General features: G+C 33.1%; 1 protein-coding gene across 13 annotated transcripts in view; it reads right to left on the bottom strand.

The window, feature by feature from the left end:
- OSBPL8 (oxysterol binding protein like 8) overlaps positions 1–20,979 on the bottom strand; it is a 182,245-nt gene that overhangs the window by 41,806 nt on the left and 119,460 nt on the right. For all 13 annotated transcript variants that reach the window (XM_079142534.1, XM_079142531.1, XM_079142530.1 and 10 more), the window contains 5 exons: positions 14,785–14,855; positions 7,452–7,529; positions 4,986–5,087; positions 2,593–2,796; positions 1,245–1,329 (listed from right to left, as the gene is read on the bottom strand). In XM_079142534.1, coding sequence (XP_078998660.1) covers positions 1,245–1,329; positions 2,593–2,796; positions 4,986–5,087; positions 7,452–7,529; positions 14,785–14,855 — 540 coding nt within the window. The remainder of the gene's footprint in view (positions 1–1,244; positions 1,330–2,592; positions 2,797–4,985; positions 5,088–7,451; positions 7,530–14,784; positions 14,856–20,979) is intronic.

The following is a 20,979-nucleotide window of genomic DNA, read 5'->3' on the forward strand; positions in this document are numbered from 1 at the left end:
AAATTTATAAGCAGTACAATTAAAGACACTTTGAAACTAGCATCCATCTTATAGTTCCATTACCTTTAAACATACTGTAATTCCTTTGAGAAACACTGGGAAAGTTAATGTGAATATAAAATCTTGCTAACATTATTTAATGCAATTTTTGTTTTACTACGGCTTTTTACACAATAAGCATCTATAAACTACTGATAAATGAATAGCACATAACATGAATTATCAAGTATACATAGTAAAATAAATAAACTTTATTTTCCAAACCTTAAAATATTAACATGCAGCATAATTTGAAGGGACCAAGCAAAAATATACTGAAGGGGTTGTGTTTCAACTATAATAAACTATCTGAAATAATGTTTTGTTGTTGATACAAGGTCTATTCCCAGGCTTAGCATCCATTATGCTTATATATATAAAAAAAATTTAAGTCAGAAAAATGCCTATATAATGCTATCACTAACTGCCATACTTGTTAAGAGAAAATTAATAGTTTTATTTTTTAAATCAGAACTGCATCAGCAGAAAAACATTCATATATTTAACTGCTTTTAAAATTAATATATATTTGTTTTAAAATTTGATAGAAATATCTGCCATGTAAAACATTTTCGTATCAAAAGTTCAATTCCATACTTTAATTAAAAAATAATCTTATGGTAAAAATCAGCTTTGAAAAGTTAGAAGATTCCCTACATGGAGCTAATAAAAACTATGCAACATAAAAGTAGAGACCATTATTAATGATTAGGGTTTTAAAGTTACCTTGCTTTCATATAAATAAGTTCTGCTCTCCTCATATTTGCTTCATGAATAAAGTATAAAGTTATAAAGTTATAAAAAAACTTTAATATGTTTTTACAAAAAAATAAGACCAACAGTGTACATGTGTCTCATAAATATTACTATTTAATGATAAAATATAAAATAAATCTCTAAAAATGATAAAACTTAATGATTTACTAAGAAGAACACTAACAAGTCAAAAAGGGGTTAATATATAAGTGGAGAATAAAGAAGGAAACTAAACTGGTAACACATGGCTCAAATGTATGATGCTTCCTTCCTATCAGATTTTTGTCTACAAGTATACAACATTTAATATTCAAAGTAACTTACAGTTATGTTTCTACTTCAAGTATCATACTAAACACAGACTTCCTCCAGGGACAATACAAAGTGATATATAAAAGAAGCTCTTAAAAATGAAAACCAAAATCCTGTCCATCAAAAATTACACTTACCATCTGACTCTGAAGTAGCTCGGATGATCAAATAACTGCTAGGTAAGGGCTGAGTTATGGACCCAACTGCTTCACCTTTTGGACCCTTAGTAATAAAATAAATTGTGTATAATAAGTATTATGAGATCTTAACTTTATATTATCCATTATTATCTGTAATAATCTAAAGCAAGCATAGATTATAATTTAAAAGCCAACCAGCTTGAATCTCATTCTTCTTGAGAATGCAAATGTTAACTATTAAGGCAAGTTTTTTTCTCCAACAAATACACCTCCCTTAACAGAAAACTAAACAAATGATAATTATCATCACTTTAATATCTACATAATGCCCATATATATAAAAAGAACCTAAAATTTATCATAATAAACCCAGAGAATTTCCATTCCACAAATACCACTAAATAAGAAATGCTAAATTTCTAGATGTCTAGAGAAACACCTGGAAATACAGTTCGCAAGTAAAACAGAATTACCTAATCCCAGAACAGAACTCATTCTGTAATACTTAATTTATTCCTACAACGACTACTGAAATAAAGATTAAAAGTCCAGGTCTTTTCTTACATGTATGGATATCATCTAATTGAGTAATTAACACCACCACCAGCCCAAAAATTGAAGTTACTTTCACTTAGCACTAGTCTCAGATGGTTTTCCTTAAAAGAGAACTTCCAAGCCCTTATTCAAGGGTAACTGACCTTCTTAGAAAATAAAGACCACTTTATAAAAATTTAAACTAGATCCATTGATTTAGTATGTGCAGCATGTCGACCGCTTGTAGAATGCCTTGATAGTTAATCACATAAGGCATTTCTACTTTCCTGCTTGCTTCTGCTTTTATAGCACATTAGTGAGCTCAGTAGTGCTCTTTAGTTATAAAAATGTTGAAAGTTCCATCCTTAGAGCTGCCTCTCTAGTAAATAGGACAGTTTCTGCTTCTAGGCTCACTTGACATCACTATAGGAAAAAGCACAAAATAAATGGCATTTTCTGTTTTAGGAGTTCTTACCATTCTGATGAAGAGAAAAAACAATAAACATAATACAATATTATAAAAAGAGTAATTAAAAATTTACCAAAACAGTATTAATTGAATCCCCAAGGCCAAGAGAAATAAGACGCAACATACATTTGGAAAATATTTTCTGAAAAAAATTGTTCGAGTTAGATCTTAAAGGTAAACAGTCTTTTGGTGCACATTACATTGTGGTTAGAGACATAAAATAATGCTCCTGAAAACAGGAACAACTTTGAGTCCTGGCAGGACAGAAAGCAACTGATTGATATATCTTAGTTCTATTCAGATTGTCATCTTTACTTTTACCTCAACAAGTGTTTACATTACCTTCACTGCCCAAATAGACTGCTCCAAAGGATGGAAAAGTTTAAAACAAAAGCCATCTTTTTTTGATGGACGCTCAATGATTTCACAGGCATTCAGAAGGACTGTTCCAACCCACTGACCGTTTTTTTGGGTTTTGTATATCAATAGCACCCCAGGTTTCAACACACACCACAACTTGGTCCAGCTCTTTAGAGTACCACGAATCTATAGGAAGATAAGTTCATTTAAGGAATAAATATTTGTTCTTCTTTTCCATAAGATACAAACTGAATAATCTCAAGTAGGACATTTCGAAGTTTCCTTAGCATGTACATTTTTTATATTTCTTTAAGAAGATACCACATGGCAAGCACTGAATATAAATGTGAAATGACATGGCTCCTACTGGTAAGGACCTTAAGGAGAGAGGGATGCTGGGGAACAAACCCAGGACCTTGAACATCCTGGGCAACTCTATACACCCCCAAGGTCTTTTGAGACAGGATCTCCATAAGTTGCTGAGACTGACCTTGAAATTGCAAGCCCCCTGCCTCAGCCTCTGGAGCAGCTGGGATTGTAGGCATGTGCCACTGTGTCTAGCAGCAACTGAAGTTTCAGTAGAATAGTTCAACAGTTTAAAGAAAATGTACCAAGTAGAAGAGCTTCCCAGTCCAGAGCCATTAAAATATACTTCTCTAGTACTGCAGTTCTTTTTGTAGCATTTATAAAGCTGTAATTTTATGTGATTTCATGGTTATTTTGCCTTTTCTACCTTTTCCCCCTTAACCACCACATCAACAATGCTGAAAACATTGCTGGCACACACCAGGCATTCTCTAGTTGAAGAATGGTAGAAATGAGAAAGAACCTCTCCTTGCCCCTTATAGTGCCTTGCCTAAATTACTTTGTTTTTACTGATTACATAAAGCAAGATAAGTAAATTTTTTGGAGGAAATTTTAAAACACAAGTAACATGAATCTTCTCATAAAATTATTCTCATCCTAGGGTTTAATGCTAAGTTAATAAGCCTATGACTACTTCTTTTCAATCACTATTTCCAAAAATCTATTAAAATTGTTTCTAGGCAACTTACTGAATGCACAATACTGAAAAGAACATTAAAATTTAGATTAAAAATAGGAATTATCCTCACTTTTATTTACTGTAAAGCATCTGTTCTCTCAAGCTACTCACAAATTATGAAATAAATGTAGGGTTTTCTACCCCCTAAATAGGTATACCACAGTTAACTCTAAATGAGAAAAATTTAGAAAGGGGAGTTTGGAGCAAGATATAAGAAAACTGAAAATCTCTAAGAAAAAGTTAGGTATACACGTAAAAGAGATGGTAAGACAAGAAAAGCAAAAAGAAAAGAATTACCCTGAGATAAAATTCTGAATGGTGGAGATAACAATAAGTCACAGAGGACAAATTACCAGAATGTAGGTTTTAAAAAGCTAGTAAATGTGTTGGGGACTTAAGATAGGCTTGACTGGGGGTGAGGAGTGAGATATGGTGTTAAAACATTTCTAAGTAGAGCCAAAATAAGTCAGAAGGTGTTTTCAGCATAAGATTGAAGACAATCTTAGGATTGCTTGAATTGTCAGGGAAACTATCATTAGATTCCCACTTCAGTGAGAACATCTGTAAACAGGTTTCATAAGGGTTATTAAATTGGAGGTCTTACCAACTCTTGAGCTAAGTGGAAAGTCTTCAAGGATGTGGTAAATGCTAGGTACTGCTAGGTAAAATAACTTTGTGGGAATTATATTCTTATGACTTTATTCTTTTTTTAAAATTTTTTTTGCAGTGCTGGGGATTGAACCCAGGGTCTCATGCATGCTAGATAAGCACTCTACCATTGAGATATCCCCAGCCCTACAAAGAGTAGTTTGAAAGATTCTTACCAGATATCCCTCAGATAAAAATGAGGAAGAGGGTAGAGTGACTGAGATGAGAGAAAAGGAAATAAAAATAAAAATAACCAAAGGTCAAAAGAATAGCATATGGAAGTAGCAATATGTATGTCTAATTAATACTTTTCAAAAGGTAACTTTTATATTAACTTTGCCTCTTTTTTCCTCAATATATGCCAAGTATACAATAATAATAGATAATTTGAATAGAAAGCAAAATATTTTTAAAAATATATAGTATTAAGCAACATAATATCACACAAATCAAAGTCTTTTATAAAAAAAATGTTATACATATTTGATGCCATTAAGAGAGACATGGAAGTTCCTTCTCCCCATTAAGACTGGAACATAGAACCTCTGAGATACACTTAATAGCTTCCTCACCAATGAACAATCACCTAGCAAGTGTTTTTGGGCTTTCAGTACACTCTGGGCTTTTCCATTCTAGTAGGTAAACATCCAGTAAGCAGAACTCAAGATGCAAACTCACTGACCTTTAACCAGTCAGCCATAACAATAACAGAAGGATCTGTGATGGTACTGAGCAACTCCTTTGTGGCTCTTTTCTTTTCTTCTCGGTAATTTTTCTTTTGCACCTATTTTATATAAATAATGGAAAAATTTAAAACTCAATAGAAGCACTTTTTTCCAAGTTTTTAGGTCTAGAAAATGTAGTCTATAAACTTATAAACCTTGTTAGCATAAAAAACTTACATCTGGAAGAAATTTTTAGATAACCTACACTACCTAAAACTAGTTTTTCCAATTACTAGTTCAGTTTTCTATAGCTTTTAAAATAATTTTATCTTTTTTTAATTAAACCATACATGAATACAATCTCATGGCAAAAATTTCAAACAGCACCAAGCTAAAACCTTTATTACATTCCATCTTATTCCAATCCCCAGAACAGGCCCCAGTTAACTTTCTGGAAAACCATGCTTTCAGATTTTTTCTATGTATACCACCTATAGAAATACATAGCTTTTGTGGTTCTTTTTTTTTTTTTTTTTTGTAACACATAAAAAAATTTCTCCCATTCAATGTTCTTTTGGAGACTGCATGGCTACCTTATTCTTTTAATTCCTCCATAGGATTCCTAGTAGGAGTAAAATAATGAGAGAGCTAACATTGATGGCAATCTGTGAACCAGTCAAGATCTTCTTCACCTGTATTACAAAGACCTTATTTAAACCTCACAGTAACTTTCTGAAGTAGAACTATTATTAATCTTATTGTGCAGATGAAAAAAACTGAGGCAAAGAGAATAGATTGCCCAAGAATGCAGGAAATTATGGAGTCAGGATTAAGAGGCAGACTGGCTCTCAAAGCTATGCTGTTTACTTCTAGGCTATATTGTACCATTTTTTTTAAATGAATTCTCTTAAGGAAAGTAATCTACTTTGCTACTAGTTTTTGTTTATTAGAAACAATGGTGCAATCATTTGCAAATGAAGCCTTGCTCTTTCTTAATACTAAAATCTAAGATATAAACAATCAAAAAAATCATGGATGAAATTAACTCATTGAAAAGATCAGAGATTTACCTTCATAATTAAGTTGCTTATGAAATAATGTAGGAAAGCAACAGTGAATTAATGCAGTCTTATTGCTTTCTTGTTATTTGGATGTAGGAAGAGTAATGACAAACCTATTACACATTATACTATATTTTTTTTAAATTACAATATAAAATTTTCTAAAAGTTCTATTTAATGGAAAGAGACTACATATGCTGAATAAAATTTAATAATTCTATACCTCCAAAGCATTAGACTTTTGGTCTTTTTATATATGCATATCTGAATTAACAGATTTAATTAGATTGCAAATGTAAATGTATACAGGACAAGGCAAGGGACACAAATGGGTAAAACAGATTAGACAAAGACAAGAACCAGTTGAAAGCATGTGTTCCTTAAACTCCAGGTTCTATGACCATTCAGCAAGGCAGGTCTAACATTACATGTTTCTTAAGAGAAAGTAGAAATCTAGACTTTTAACTGTTGGCTCAAAATTTTAAAATGTTACATAGGTCAAGCCAAATATATCCACCTGTGTGTCAAATTTAGCCCATGACCAGGCAGTTAGCAAACTGTAATTTCATGGGTACCAGAGATTCCTAACAGGTGTTTCACAACACAATGATATACCCACTCAGTTGTTATACCTGTGAAGAGATACCAAGTCCTTAAAGCAGGCTGCTCTGGACAATTATCAAGAAGTCTCATCACCTGACTTCCATGACCATACAAATAATAACATTTTCTATGTGTGCCTGTCCACCTGTCATTTTAAATTCATTTAGGAATGCACATAAATATTTTTTAATAGCTTGCTTTCAAAAGCACACACTATCCCACTCCTCGGTTTATACCCAAAGGACTTAAAATCAGCATATTATAGTGATGCAGCCACATCAATGTTCATAGCAGCTCAATTCACAATAGCCAGATTGTGAAACAATAGATAAAGAAACTGTGGTATATATACATGATGGAATATTATTCAGCCATAAAGAAAAATAAAATTATGAGATTTGCTGGTAAATGGATGAAGCTGGAAAATATTATGCTAAGTGAAATAGACTAAGCCAAAAAACCAAAGGCTGAATGTTTTCTTTGGTAAGTGGATGACCATACATAATTAGGGGGGTGGCAGGGTCGGGGGAGAAGAATGAAGGAACTTTGGATGGTGTAGAGGAAAATGGGGCAAGATGGGTGGGGGAAGGAATGAGACAGTATTACCCTATGTATATGTATGATTACATGAATGGTATGAATCTACATTGTGTACAACTATAGAAATGAAAAGCTGTACCCCATTTGTGTACAATAAATCAAAATGCAGTCTGTAAAAATAAAAAAAAATTTAAATTAAAAAAAGTGTATAAAAAAAAAAAAAAGCACACACAAAGCATAATGTAAGTTTTTTTTCCAGAAATAATTATGGGAACTAACCTTAAGAGATTCTTTTTTTGTGAGTTTGCTTGAAGTTGAACTGTCCTTTTCTGAGCCATTATAAAGTTTAGATTCAGACTGAAATCACACAGAAATGAAAAGTAGAAAAATAGTTAAACCTTCATTTAATATACACGTCATATAAAACTTAAAGTTATGCTTCTCACATTCTTCCCATTTACTGCTATGATTTAAATAAAAGTAGATTTTTCAAATACTGGCTTTCCCTATATAGTATTTGTGTTTTTTATAAAAACCATGTTAAACCTACAAATACTCAAAAGTGAAACCTTGTCAAAAATTAATCTGCAATGTGAAACTAAATAAGATCATTTCCAAATTTTTTCCATTCTATATTTCAGAGCATTTCTAAGAACACACACAATTGTTTAACTATTCTTAGGATAAAAGAAGCCAAAGCAATGTTCTTTTTTTAATAACTGAAATATTCTAAATTTTAAAAAACCATGAATATTTTATCATGATGCTGCATACACTGCCCTATTTCTACTCTTCCTCCAGTGAGAAGAATACAGTCTTCAGAAAGTAGTATTAGACCACTCTAATTCAGACAGTGTTCACACATCAATATTTCTAGGATCTACTTCTTCCTAGCTACCCAGGGACCTAGATTGTTAGTAATGTCTTAAATTCGCTTCCAGACTTTCATTTTATATTTCACATTCTTACATAATCTTCATAATAACCTTGAAAAATGGGCATAAGAGGTAGTTTTATCTTTGTTTTACAAGTTAGGAAAGGGAGGTTCAGGGAGATTGCTTTTTCAAACTCACCATTCATTAACATAGCGGTGATCAGAACTTGAATCTCCTAATCCAGTGCCACGACTCTTTAACCAGAGTAGGAAAGCATAAACCTAAAAGCTATGTCTATAAATCTTGGAACAACAGAATGAAATATCTTCCTTTCATGTCCTATAATGTTTATTTTTACCTATTGTTAGGCATATAAGAAGGTACAAGTACCTTCTTTAAAATACTCGTGGAACCAAGAAATTATAAGGGACTTAATCCAAATAGTGGGTTTCAAATGTTGAATGGTAAAATCTGCATCATATCACCTGACAAAATCAAGGATGAAAACCTTTGGATGCAAACTCTCTCATCCAATTAAGACTCATTAAGGCAGGCACCGTGTTTATTCATCAATGACATTCAGTGCATCATCTGAAGAAAAGGAAGGACTCAATATTTGATCAACTAATAAAATGAAAAATGACAGTGACACTAATAAAATAAAAATTAAATAAAAATATGAAATATAAACTAAAAGCCTAGAAGCAAATTTAAGACATTAAAACAAGCTAGGTTCATTGTATAGGTAGGAAGAAATAGATCCAAAGAATATTGGTATTTACACAATGTATAAATTGGAATGATCTAAGAATAGGTATTTCTCTCATTTCTGCTAAAAATGCCTGCTACTTGGTATAAAATATGGGCTACAGTGATGATAGGAGTAACTAATACACTAAAAGGAAACTACAAATAATTCTCAATGTAGAAGTGGGGAACCAACCTGGTTAAACTTTTGTTAAAGTTACTGATTTTAGAACTGGGCTTGAAACATCACATTGCTTATCACCATGATGATGATGGCATGCACTGTGACACCAAACAATAATACAAATTCCTCCAGCTAAAGCAGGTCTCTTCTTCATGCTGGCCCTGGGAACCCAAAGATGGTATGGCTGCTGTCAGAGGAATATGATGGCTTAAAATGTTTATGATATTTAATTTCCCACAATTTAATAAGAAAATGATGTGTACTGTAATGTAGTTCTTAATTGGCTCTAAATGAAAATTACCTTAAAAGTTAATGAAAGTTAGTGGTTGTTTACTATTTACCAAACACTATCTTAAACACTTTTCTATGCACTACTTCATTTAATACTCAAAAGCAACCCCATGAGATAGTAGTAGTATCCCCCCTTTTACAAAAGAGGAAACTAAGACCAACAGATTAAATATCTTCCCAAACTCATACTGCCACCAATAGACAAGCATGAATTTGTGCTCTGGTCTAATCCCTAGTCTCACGCTCTTGTAATTGCACTATATTGATTTCTCACCTTTTAAAACTATTCATACAATATCTCAACCAGACTCAAATGCAAGACTATGAACAAGAGGAAATGTTTCCCCAGCAACTACAGATGAAGAGACCTAACATGGTTATTACTAAAAGATTCCCTGACAACAGGAACAAGCAGGCCAGAAGGTTGTCACAGGGGCACAGTAAATCAGAGTACACAGACCTACAGGAGTCTCTGCTATACTGTACAGTCCGTTCTGACAAAATAATGAACCAGTGACCAAGTTCTACCATCCATATATAACCACCTCATTTTCTGAATTAACCCACCTTTAACAAACCAAAATCCAAAAAACATTATTGTTGAAGATATTTTACTAAACTAAACTTCCCTTTCTTCACAACCTTTACAGACCACTACCTTAATGATGCCCACAGGGTTTAATGTATAATACTTTTTATCTCTATATTAAATGGACTTATAAGACGCAGCATGTTGTATTTTTTACTTGTTTCTTTTTTATTTTTCTACCCCTTTTAACGTTGTCCCCTTATAAGTTATGTGACTTTAAGAAGTTCTTTAATCTCTTCAGTTTCAGTTCCCTCATATAAAACGAGGATACTACAACTGGCCCATAGAATTGCTTTTAAGGGTTAAATGAAGTACCATGCACAAAGCTTTTAATGCAGTCCTTGGTGTATGCTGTGCTTCATTCAAGTTTGACTACACTCTAGATTGCAGATGCTATATAAAACAACTGATCTTTAGATAAACAAGGTCTTAATGTATGAAAGTTCTTATAATTTCCCCTGGAAACTATAAAATACTACAGATATAAGGAATAACAATGATTAGTTACTGTGATTACAAAGATATTTTAGACTGGAATGATTTTTTAATATCCAGGTTAAGATTTTTTTTTCTTTTTTTGTAATTTTAATTAAAAATCATAAATTTACCGAGGGCAATGTTGTTTGATTCATTGTTATTTTTTTCCCTTCCCCCCACCCCTCCCACCCCTCTTTTCCCTCTAGACAGTCCTTCCTGCCTCCATTCTTACCATCCTCCTTATCCCTAATCCTAAACCTAACCCTAACCCTAACGCTAACACCTCCCACCCCCCCATTATATGTCCTCATCCGCTTATCAGCGAGATCATTCGTCCTTTAGTTTTTTGAGATTGGCTTATCTCATTTAGCATGATATCCTCCAATTTCATCCATTTGCCTGCAAATGCCATAATTTGATCATTCTTCATGGCAGAGTAATATTCCACTGTATATATATGCCACAGTTTATCCATTCATCAACTGAAGGGCATCTAGGTTGGTTCCACAATCTGGCTATAGTAAATTGAGGAGCTATGAACATTGATGTGGCTGTATCTCTGTAGTATGCTGATTTTAAGTCCTTTGGGTATAGGCCAAGGAGTGGGATAGCTGGGTCAAATGGTGGTTCCATTCCAAGCTTTCTGAGGAATCTCCATACTGCTTTCCAGAGTGGCTGCACTAATTTGCAACCCCATCAGCAATGTATGAGTGTACCTTTTTCCCGACATCCTCGCCAACACCTATTGTTGCTTGTGTTCTTGATAATCGCCATTCTAATTGGGGTGAGATGGAATCTTAAGGTAGTTTTGATTTGCATTTCTCTTATTACTAGAGATGTTGAACATTTTTTCATATATCTGTTGATTGCTTGTACATCTTCTTCTGTGAAGTGTCTGTTCATTTCCTTAGCCCATTTGTTGATTGGGTTATGTGTATTCTTAGTGTAGAGTTTTTTGAGTTCTTTATAAAAGATTCTGGAAATTAGCGCTCTATCTGAAGTATGAGTGGCAAAGATATTCTCCCACTCTGTAGGCTCTCTCTTCACATTATTGATAGTTTCCTTTGCTGAGAGAAAGCTTTTTAGTTTGAATCTATCCCAGTGGTTGATTCTAGCTTTTATTTCTTGGGCTATGGGAGTCCTGTTAAGGAAGTCTGATCCTAAGCCAACAAGTTGAAGATTTGGACCTACTTTTTCTTCTATAAGATGCAGGGTCTCTGGTCTGATTCCGAGGTCCTTGATCCATTGTGAGTTGAGTTTTGTGCAGGGTGAGAGATAGGGGTTTAGTTTCATTCTGTTGCATATGGATTTCCAGTTTTCCCAGCACTATTTGTTGAAGAGGCTATCTTTTCTCCATTGCATATTTTTGGCCCCTTTGTCTAGTATGAGAAAATTGTATTTATTTGAGTTTGTGTCCATGTCCTCTATTCTGTACCATTGATCTACCTGTCTATTTTGGTACCAATACCATGCCGTTTTTGTTACTATTGCTTTGTAATAGAGTTGAAGATCTGGTATTGCGGATACTCCCTGCTTCGCTCTTTCTACTGAGGATTGCTTTAGCTATTCTGGGTTTCTTATTCTTCCAGATGAATTTCATGATTGCTTGCTCTATTTCTGTAAGGTACACCATTGGGATTTTTTTTAAAGTAAGTAATAGATGACTTAGGACACCTCCAGGCAAGTAGATAAATGGTTGGAGGCTCAAGTTAAAAGAGCTGGGCTCATAAGTCCTTTATCCTTGTATCTCACTAGATACTTTAATTATGCTGGCCCTTACTTTCATCGAGAGACTATTAAAAATTTATTTTAAAAAGATACTTTGGGATAATCTGATTAACTAATTTTTCAATGCACTCATTCTTATGATGAAAAGACCTAGGCAAAGACACATGAGAAAAAGGAATTGCCTTCATTTAAAAAATGTTTTGAGGATGAGAAGGGTATATTTCATTGTGCTTACCATTCTTATGCATTTTAAGAAATAACACTAAAACCCAGATCCTTCAACCAAAATGACAGTATTGATACTTTCTGCACCAGGTTCATAAAAGTATAAAGTTAAAATTGTTTCATGATCTCAGTTTTATAGATCATGAGAAAAACTGCAAAATTTTGCTACCCAAAATTACTTAGGTACAAATAAAAATCTTCAGAATGCCATGAAAATGAGGTTCAGTGATAAATGTATAAATTTTACAGTTGTTATGAAAAACAAGAGTGAGTTGCACATCTTAAAAGTATTTAGGAACAAACTACCTACTATAGATCTCCAGGATAAACTAAGATTAAATCTAAGGAGACAATTAGTAAGTTTCAGCTCTTGAAAAGTGACAAAATGAGTGTAATTTTACTCATACCAAGTAGTTACCATGCTAAGAATCTTATTGATTGACTGTAAACCTTTATTCAGAATAAGAGAATGAATTCTTAAATACCAATTGCTGACCAGGTACTTTGCCAGGGACTTTCCACATTATAATCTGAGAGGTAGACAATATCTCCTCTTCATGGATGAGAAAACTGAAGTCACTCTGAATTCTAGTTCTAACACTTAGTAGTTGCTTTGACCCTTGGAGAAGTACTTATTTCTCTGAGCTTTAGCTTGCTCATTTATAAAATGGGATCAATAAAACCTGTCTATTAGTATAGTTATGAGTTAAAATGGCACTGCTCAACAAAAAGTAGTTATTAATATCATTGTAGTTAGCACCTAAAAACTCAGATAATGGACTAGAGTAAAGACTGAAATTCTTTTTTGATATAAAAGCAGTACTATTCAGTAGAATTTCCTAAATGATAGATGTTCTATATCTGAACTGTTTTACATGGTCACCACTAGCCATATAAATTCACCAATTTAGGAATTAATTGCTTGAAAATAAAGTTTTTAAAAATGCTGTAAATTCCATTGTACTTCTAGCTGTGATAACTAAAACACATGATTTTTTCTTTCATTTTCTTTAATTACACAGATCATGGAAAATGACTGATAGGGCTCAGACCGCAGTACCCCGAAAGATGCATCTTGGCATAGTGCATTTTAACATGAAGGAAACAGAAAACTGTACAAGCCGGAAAGTTACTCTCTAACCTGCTCTTGCCTTTTTCCCCTGAAGCAGATGCTCTCCCCATGATCAGAAGAAACAATCTAAAGACACACAGACACCAAGAAGAATCTGAAAAAAACAGCCTTACTGAGTTTCCCCAGTTTGCTGCCACTAGGTCAGAACCTTCTTTGTCCAATCATACTTTTATATGACCACACACTCTTCATCAAATCCAAAACACAGATTTCTGTGTTTTTGTGGGTTTTCATTTCTGAAAGTTTCTGTATTACACAGAATTTAAGTTAAATAAAGTTGTACACTTCTCTCTTGTCTGTCTTTTGTTAACGGGGTCTCAGCCATGAACCTAGCAATGGATAGGAAAAGAAATCTTTTGTTTTGTATTTGATCATGGCAGTTCTCATGAATGTTACATAAATACAATGTAGTGTTAAATTCCATCCTAAATATTTTACACACGATAGATTGACTTTTTGTAATGAATATTTGAAGTGTGAATAACATTTGCATAAAATCATACATAAAAATATTTTGTGCAATCCTCTCAACCACTCCCAAGAATAAGAACCAAAAATACAGGGTAGTAAGAGCAAAACCTGCTGCTGAGAATAGCAGAGAATTCACTGGCTTATGAAATAGGTTTCTTACAGTCACTAAAGTTTGATTCCAGAATATAAAAGCTGTTCCTGCTACTACTAAATCTGATCAGAAAGAACAATAAAATGTCAAGTTCCTTGATAAATTTTAGAAACTTTAATGAACTGCAAATCCACAAGGAAACCATCATTATAGTGTTTATCAAATTTGAGTATGTACTCTTTAAGAAAAAAATTCCCGATAGACCTAAGAATATATATATGAATATCTTAGTTTGAGAAATAACGATTTAGGAAACTGCCTTATTTTAAGAAAATATATTTTTATTGTAGGGTATTAACATTAAGATTGTTGGCTGTTAACTGGGGAAAACAATATGCGTGTGTGTGTGTGTGTGTGTATGTGTGTATGTGTATACATACCTATTCATATATATACACTCATGTAAATGAACTCAGAACACTGAAGAATTTTTTTTAAAAGACAATAACGCTGAGAGTATCTCTGAATGGAACCCTCAGTCTCCAGTTTGAGAAGTTGTACTACTCATACCAGAGAAAAAATATTACTCTGGAGAGAACACAGTTACCAATCAGCTCTATTTTCAATTAACCAACAGTGCTTAATTCAGACCCAGTAGAATATTATTTTTTTCATAAATACTATATGGCTTAGACATACCAACACAAAAATATCTCATAAAAGTTTCACAGAATTTTAGTTGACGTTCCCTTATATTATAAAAATATCATAATCATATATTTGGGAATAACAATATGCTTACCTTGCTCTTTGACATAGAAAGTGAAGATTCATCTTTATTTTGAGAATTATCTTCCTTCCCTCTTTCAAAACCTTTGGTGAAAAATTGTCAATATCTCAGTATTAATACTTTATAAATGTAGTCATTTATACTAAATATATATATATATATATGTGTGTGTGTCATTCAATTTCAAATGTGCATTATTTTTTATAACATCAGTACAGGAAGCCTAAACTGTACATATAAATTAATTCAGGTTCAGAGCAGCAATGAAATATTTCCTTAAACCCACCAACATTAAGCTAAATAGCTCTTTTCTGTACTCCTAGAGCACTTTACATAAAATCAGCTCTCATAGAGCTTTTATTTTAGTGTGCCAGTTTCTAACAAAGAATCCTAAACTGAAAGAATCAGCCCAATATACTTTTCACATCTCTTGTCAAACAGGAAAAATATAAAAATAAAAGAAGATTGGGATATAAATCTGGAGTAAGGAATAAATTTATGTATTTTTTAAAATCTAAACTGAGTACAATAGCCTCCACTCCCAGCTTCTTGAAAGGCTGAGGCAGGATAAACACTCCCACACAGAGAGCTCGAATAAGAAATGTTAATACTGAAAATTGTATGACAAGCATAAAAAAAAACCCAAAACACATTTTAATGAAATTAATTCTATTTTTGAGGACAGGTAACATTAACTTCTCCCTATGACTATTTATTCTAGTTCCAAAGAAGTCTATATTAAAAAATAAATGTTGAATTATAGTACTAGTACTTGAAACATTTCAAAATTATTTCCAGCATAACAATACCAGTTATTGTTTCTATATGATTCATAGTAGCTAAAAACATCCATTATTTTTCTTAATTCAGATATTTTACCGAATTATTTCTATAGTATGAAAAGGAGCCTTTCCCCCTCTCCTCTGGAAAGAAGGATCACTCAATTATAACACTCAGGGAAAAAAACTTCCATAAATGTAACATGGATTTTAAATGAAAACTCAAAAGAAATTTGAAAATTTAGTATAAGGTAAACCAAAAAGTTACATAATTCAATTAAAAATTTTTAAAATATTTATTCAAAGCAGTAAACAACAAGTAATTTTTAATACTAATGACTAACATTGTTACTTCCAAGATCTAAACATATATGCAAGAGAACACAGGTTTTCTTTAAATACACTGAAAATGAAAAAAAAAAAGTCTCACAGAAACATACTTCAATTACTCTACTGTTATCTTAGTTTCACCTGACTCTAGATCAATCCATTTATTAGATTAAGAAAAATGCTTAGTTCACTTATCTGTATTCACATATTATTCCTTTCTTTTATTTATTTATTTATTTTTTTGGTAATAGGAATTGAACCCAGGGGTGCTTTACCACTGAGCTACATTCCTTTTTTTTTTTGGACACAGGATCTTGCTAAATTGCTGAGACTAGCCTAGACCCTGACCTTAGCCTTCTGAGTTGCTGGGATTATAGACATGGATGCACCACTGTGTCCAGCTCACAAATTTTTAAAAAACAGAACAAATGAAAACAAAGTTGTAAATCAGAATAAACTTTTTAAAAGTACAAATATGTCTACAGAAAGCTTCAGATGTTGGAAAAGGACACCCATAAACCTAGATTACATATTATCTGTGAAACTCAATAAATGAATCTCATTCTAAAAGTCTATATACCTTAAACCTGCAAATCATGACTATCTTAAAATCAGGTTCTGATGACTTCCAAGTTATTTTAATTACAGATGGGTAAAACAAAATGCTTCTTAAAATATCCAAGTCTGGTCATGAAAATACATTTATTAGAAGCCAAAGGAACTGTTAAAATATTTCTTGAGCTTTTTTTCATTTTCAACCATGTATAAGAATTCAGAATTAGTTTAAAATATATTTTAAAGTATTACTTTACTCCTTTAAAATAGTTACATTTGTAGACAAAATCCTGAAGTCTCTATTATTGAACACTAACAATGAAGAACAGTTTCAGATTACAAGTTTTGCCAAGTTTACTTACACTGATTTGGGGTAACAAATTCTTTTTTTGTATTCTCCCCATTCCCACAAATGAGATAGAAACCACACTCCTATCAAGATGGTTAAAATTAAAAGGTCTAAAACTATTCAAGTATGGGTGAGAATGTGGAGTACGTGGAACCCTATTCATAAATGGTAGGAATATAAGGTGGCATAATCATTCTAGAAAACTGACAGAATTTATTAAAGCTGAATGTTCATATAAAATTTTAATACATAAGAATTCAAATCTTAGATATATCCAACAGAAATTAGTGCATATGTCCATCAAGAGAGAAGTACAAGGTTAACCACTGCTTTTTTCATACTAGTCAAACTCTGAAACTGTTTCAAATGGTTATTAATAATAGAATAAATGAATACATTACAGTATGTTCACACAATAGGGTATTACACAGTAATGAAGACGAAAAAAACATCAGACATAACACTGCGTGAAAGAAGCCACTTATCACCATCAAAAAAAAAAAAGTACCATGATTCCATTCACAACCCTAATCTGTAGCATAGAAAAAGACGTTTATCTTTGTAAAAGGTACTGACTGGAAGGGACATGAGGGAACTTTCTGAGGATCTGTAAGTAGTTATACATGTCTACGTAAGCAGTTATACATGTCTATGAAAATTTTAAAAGCTACACACTTAACCATATGTAAGTTATGCACAAATAAAAAAAAATAAACATAAAAAACATACCCTTCCCTAATCTTCTAGTTAAACTTTCTGTGCTCTGACATTCATTCCCACTTAGTTTATATCCCTTTAACTTAATCTGCACCTGGCTAAATCCTGATTAATTTATTAATAAGTATAAGTTATAACTAGTGATAATAAAAGTAGCCAATATCCGCTTGTGCAAACTCTTATAAGCTACTATGCTAGATGCCTTCCTTAAACTTTTTTCTTATCTTCCCCACAACCCCTTTTGCAGTATTGGGGATTGAACCCAGGGCCTTGTGTATGCCAGGCTAAGCTATATTCCCAGTCTCTTTCTTCTAATCTTTACAATAACAGCACATAAAAAAAAATAACCATGTTATATAGCTGGAAAACACAAAAATGAAAAACCTAAAGCTCCCAGAAATTAAGTAAACTGACTAATGTCAACAAGTGACAGTAGCAGAGCTGATTAAACTTAGGTCTAACTTTAAAATTCACGCTGTTTCCACAATGTCATGATGCCTCTCAAAACCCAAAGTCACTTCTGGAAGGTCCTGCTTGATTATGTATGCATAGTCAGCTTTCCATTCTGAGACATATCACACTTCACACATATTTGTACTTCAATATTTACTGAAATATATGCCAATTCTTTGTTTCTATGTTCATATTGCATACTTGACTGAAAAAAGGACGGTCTCAATATTATTTATCTTTTCAAATTAAAAAATATTACCAATTGATAAAAAATTTAATAAAAAATGAACTCCAAGCTGGGCACAGTGGCTCACACCTGTAATCCCAGTGGCTTGCGAGGCTGAGACAGGAATATCGTGAATTCAAAGCCAGCCTCAGCAAAAGCAAGGCACTAAGCAACTCAGGGAGACCCTGTCTCTAAATATAATATAAAATAGGACTGAGGCTGTGGATCAGTGGTTGAGTGCCCCTGAATTCAATCCCTGGTACCCACCCCCCAAAAAAAAGAACTCCATTTTTACTTCCAAAGCTTTTTTAATTGAAAATATAGCACAGCTTTAGAAAAATGAATGAAACATAAATGTATAATTAGACAAATAGAAGGAATACTTATATAACCATAACCTAAATCAAGAAATAGAATATTGCTAATATTCCATAAGATCTTCTCCAGATCAATTCTTGATCACAATCCATTCTCTTTCTCAAAAATATCATGGCTTTCGCAGCTATTTGCTAGCATGTCACAGCAGGTATTTCATTTTTTTCACTGCTAATTACAATCACACTACGTAGCTATACTACTATTTATCCATTCTTCCATTAATAGACACTTGGGTTGTTGCTAGTTTTTCCATTTTTATGAAAAACAGTGCTGAATATTCCTGAAAATATAACACGGTAGACATATTCATAAGTTTCTCTAAGGTTTAGATCTAACAGCAGAATTTGAGTTATACAGTAGTATATCTTCAATTTTAATGGTTTCAAATTGTTTAAATATATAAAAGTTCTCCTGACTGCAAATCCATGGTAACCTCAGTATGCTACAAATTTTTAATATTTTTGCCAATAGGGTGGATGTGTGATTTATCAACGAGGCTTTCATTTGCATGTTTCTGATTAATGTTGTTAAACACCTTCTAAAATACTAACTGGCTATTTTAATTTTATATCTGAGAAGAACCCTCAGATCTATCATGCTTTAAAAAATTGGCTTTTTCTTACTAATTATATGGAATTCAAATATATGTATATTATCAATACTAATCTTTTGCTAACTTAATTTGCTGCAAAAATCTCTCTGTGGTTTGTCTTTCTATATGCTGTATGGTTTCATTTGCAAAGAGCTCTTGATTTTACTATTGATAAATTTAGCCATCTCTTTCTTTAATGGGTAATGCTTTGGTGTTTCAAGACATTCTTCCCTAAATCTGTGTCCATAAAGACATTTTTCAATAATGTAGTTTTTGGTTTACATTTAGGTATATAATCCACCTGGAACCAACATTTGAATATGGTGTAATACAGAAGTAAAATTTCACTTTCTTCCCATTTAAAAAGCAAACTGACCCTTTCCCATTTACTGGAAAAGAATGTCTTTTATTCATTGGTTTGCAGTAGCATCTTTTCATGTGTTAAATATTCTTATGTATGCAGGTTTATTTCTGGGCTCTTGATTCTGTTTCATTCATTGAGAACCTTAAGTACAATATTGACTAGACATGGGGATCATTAGCATTCTTATCTTGTTCCTAATCAAAAAGGAAAACGATCAGTATTTCACCATTATGTGTAATTTTGATTTTCTATATATTGTCCATATGAATATTGATATACACATGATTTAGGTACAGATATTGATAAAGAAATTGTAAAAAAGTTAATTCCTTCTAGTGTTCTAAGAATTTTCAAGACTGAAATTTGAGCTAGTACAATGGTACATGCCTGTAAACCCAGATACTCAGGAGTCTGTCTCAAAGGAAAATAAAATAAGGGCTAGGGGGTATAAATCAGCACTAGATACACTTTGTTCAGCATGGGCAAAGTCCTGGGTTCACTTCCCAGTACCGCAAAATAAAAATTAGTATTTTCCTTAAAAAGAATAAAACTTGAAATTTATCAAAAACTTTTCCCATGTCTATTGAGAAAACCATATGATTTTTCTGCTTTAATCCGTGAATGTAGTGAACCACATTAATTTCTAGTGTTAAGTCAATCCTACATTCTCAGGTTTTCATTCAAATTAGTCACCATGTATTATCTTCTTTATGAAGTTCCACTAAAATACCATTAAAAATTATACTTTTTTCCAATTGAATTTTATATCAAGGTTATAGTAATACTAGTGTTCCTTCATTCCCTCAGTCTCACTTGTTTAAACGCAGTTGCGTAAGATTTAAATTATTTCTTCTGTGAATTTTTCGCAAAATTTGTTGGCAATGTTCACCTGGTTCTGGAGATTTCTAATTCAATTTCTTAATGATTATTAGGACTACTCAGGTTTTCTGGTTCTTTTAAAAACAGGTTTAGTTAATTATATTAACAAAGAATTTACCTACTTCAAACAGACTTTAGAACAGACCAGCATATAAAAACTACCGAGATCCAAGATGGCGGACAAGAAGGTGACTGCATCTCCTGTTGCTCCAGAACCCAGAATTCAAGAAGGGGAGGCATTGAGAGACTTGGACTAAAACAGAGCCACGGGTGATTCTCCCCCACCAGGTGAGGCTTGGCCTAGGCAGCAGGCCCGGACAGGGGCAGCTTCTCAGAGCAGGTGCCCCAGTGAGAGCCTTTCTGCACAGAACCAGCTCCAAGTCCCAGAGCCAGCAGTGAGCTCCAGCCCGCAGGAAGCTTCAGGGACCAGGACAGGGCAGCCAGGGACATCCCCAAGCAGCCCTGCTCCCTCCGGCAGCAGGTTCATTTCATGGCCAGCTTCTCGGAGCACACTGCCCAGTGAGAGCCTTTCCGCACAGAGCCAGCTCCAAGCCCTGGAACCAGTAGCGGGCTAGGGGCAGCTTT

Source organism: Sciurus vulgaris (genome assembly GCF_902686455.1).
Source record: "Sciurus vulgaris genome assembly, chromosome: 5".
NCBI classification, from domain to species: domain Eukaryota; kingdom Metazoa; phylum Chordata; class Mammalia; order Rodentia; family Sciuridae; genus Sciurus; species Sciurus vulgaris.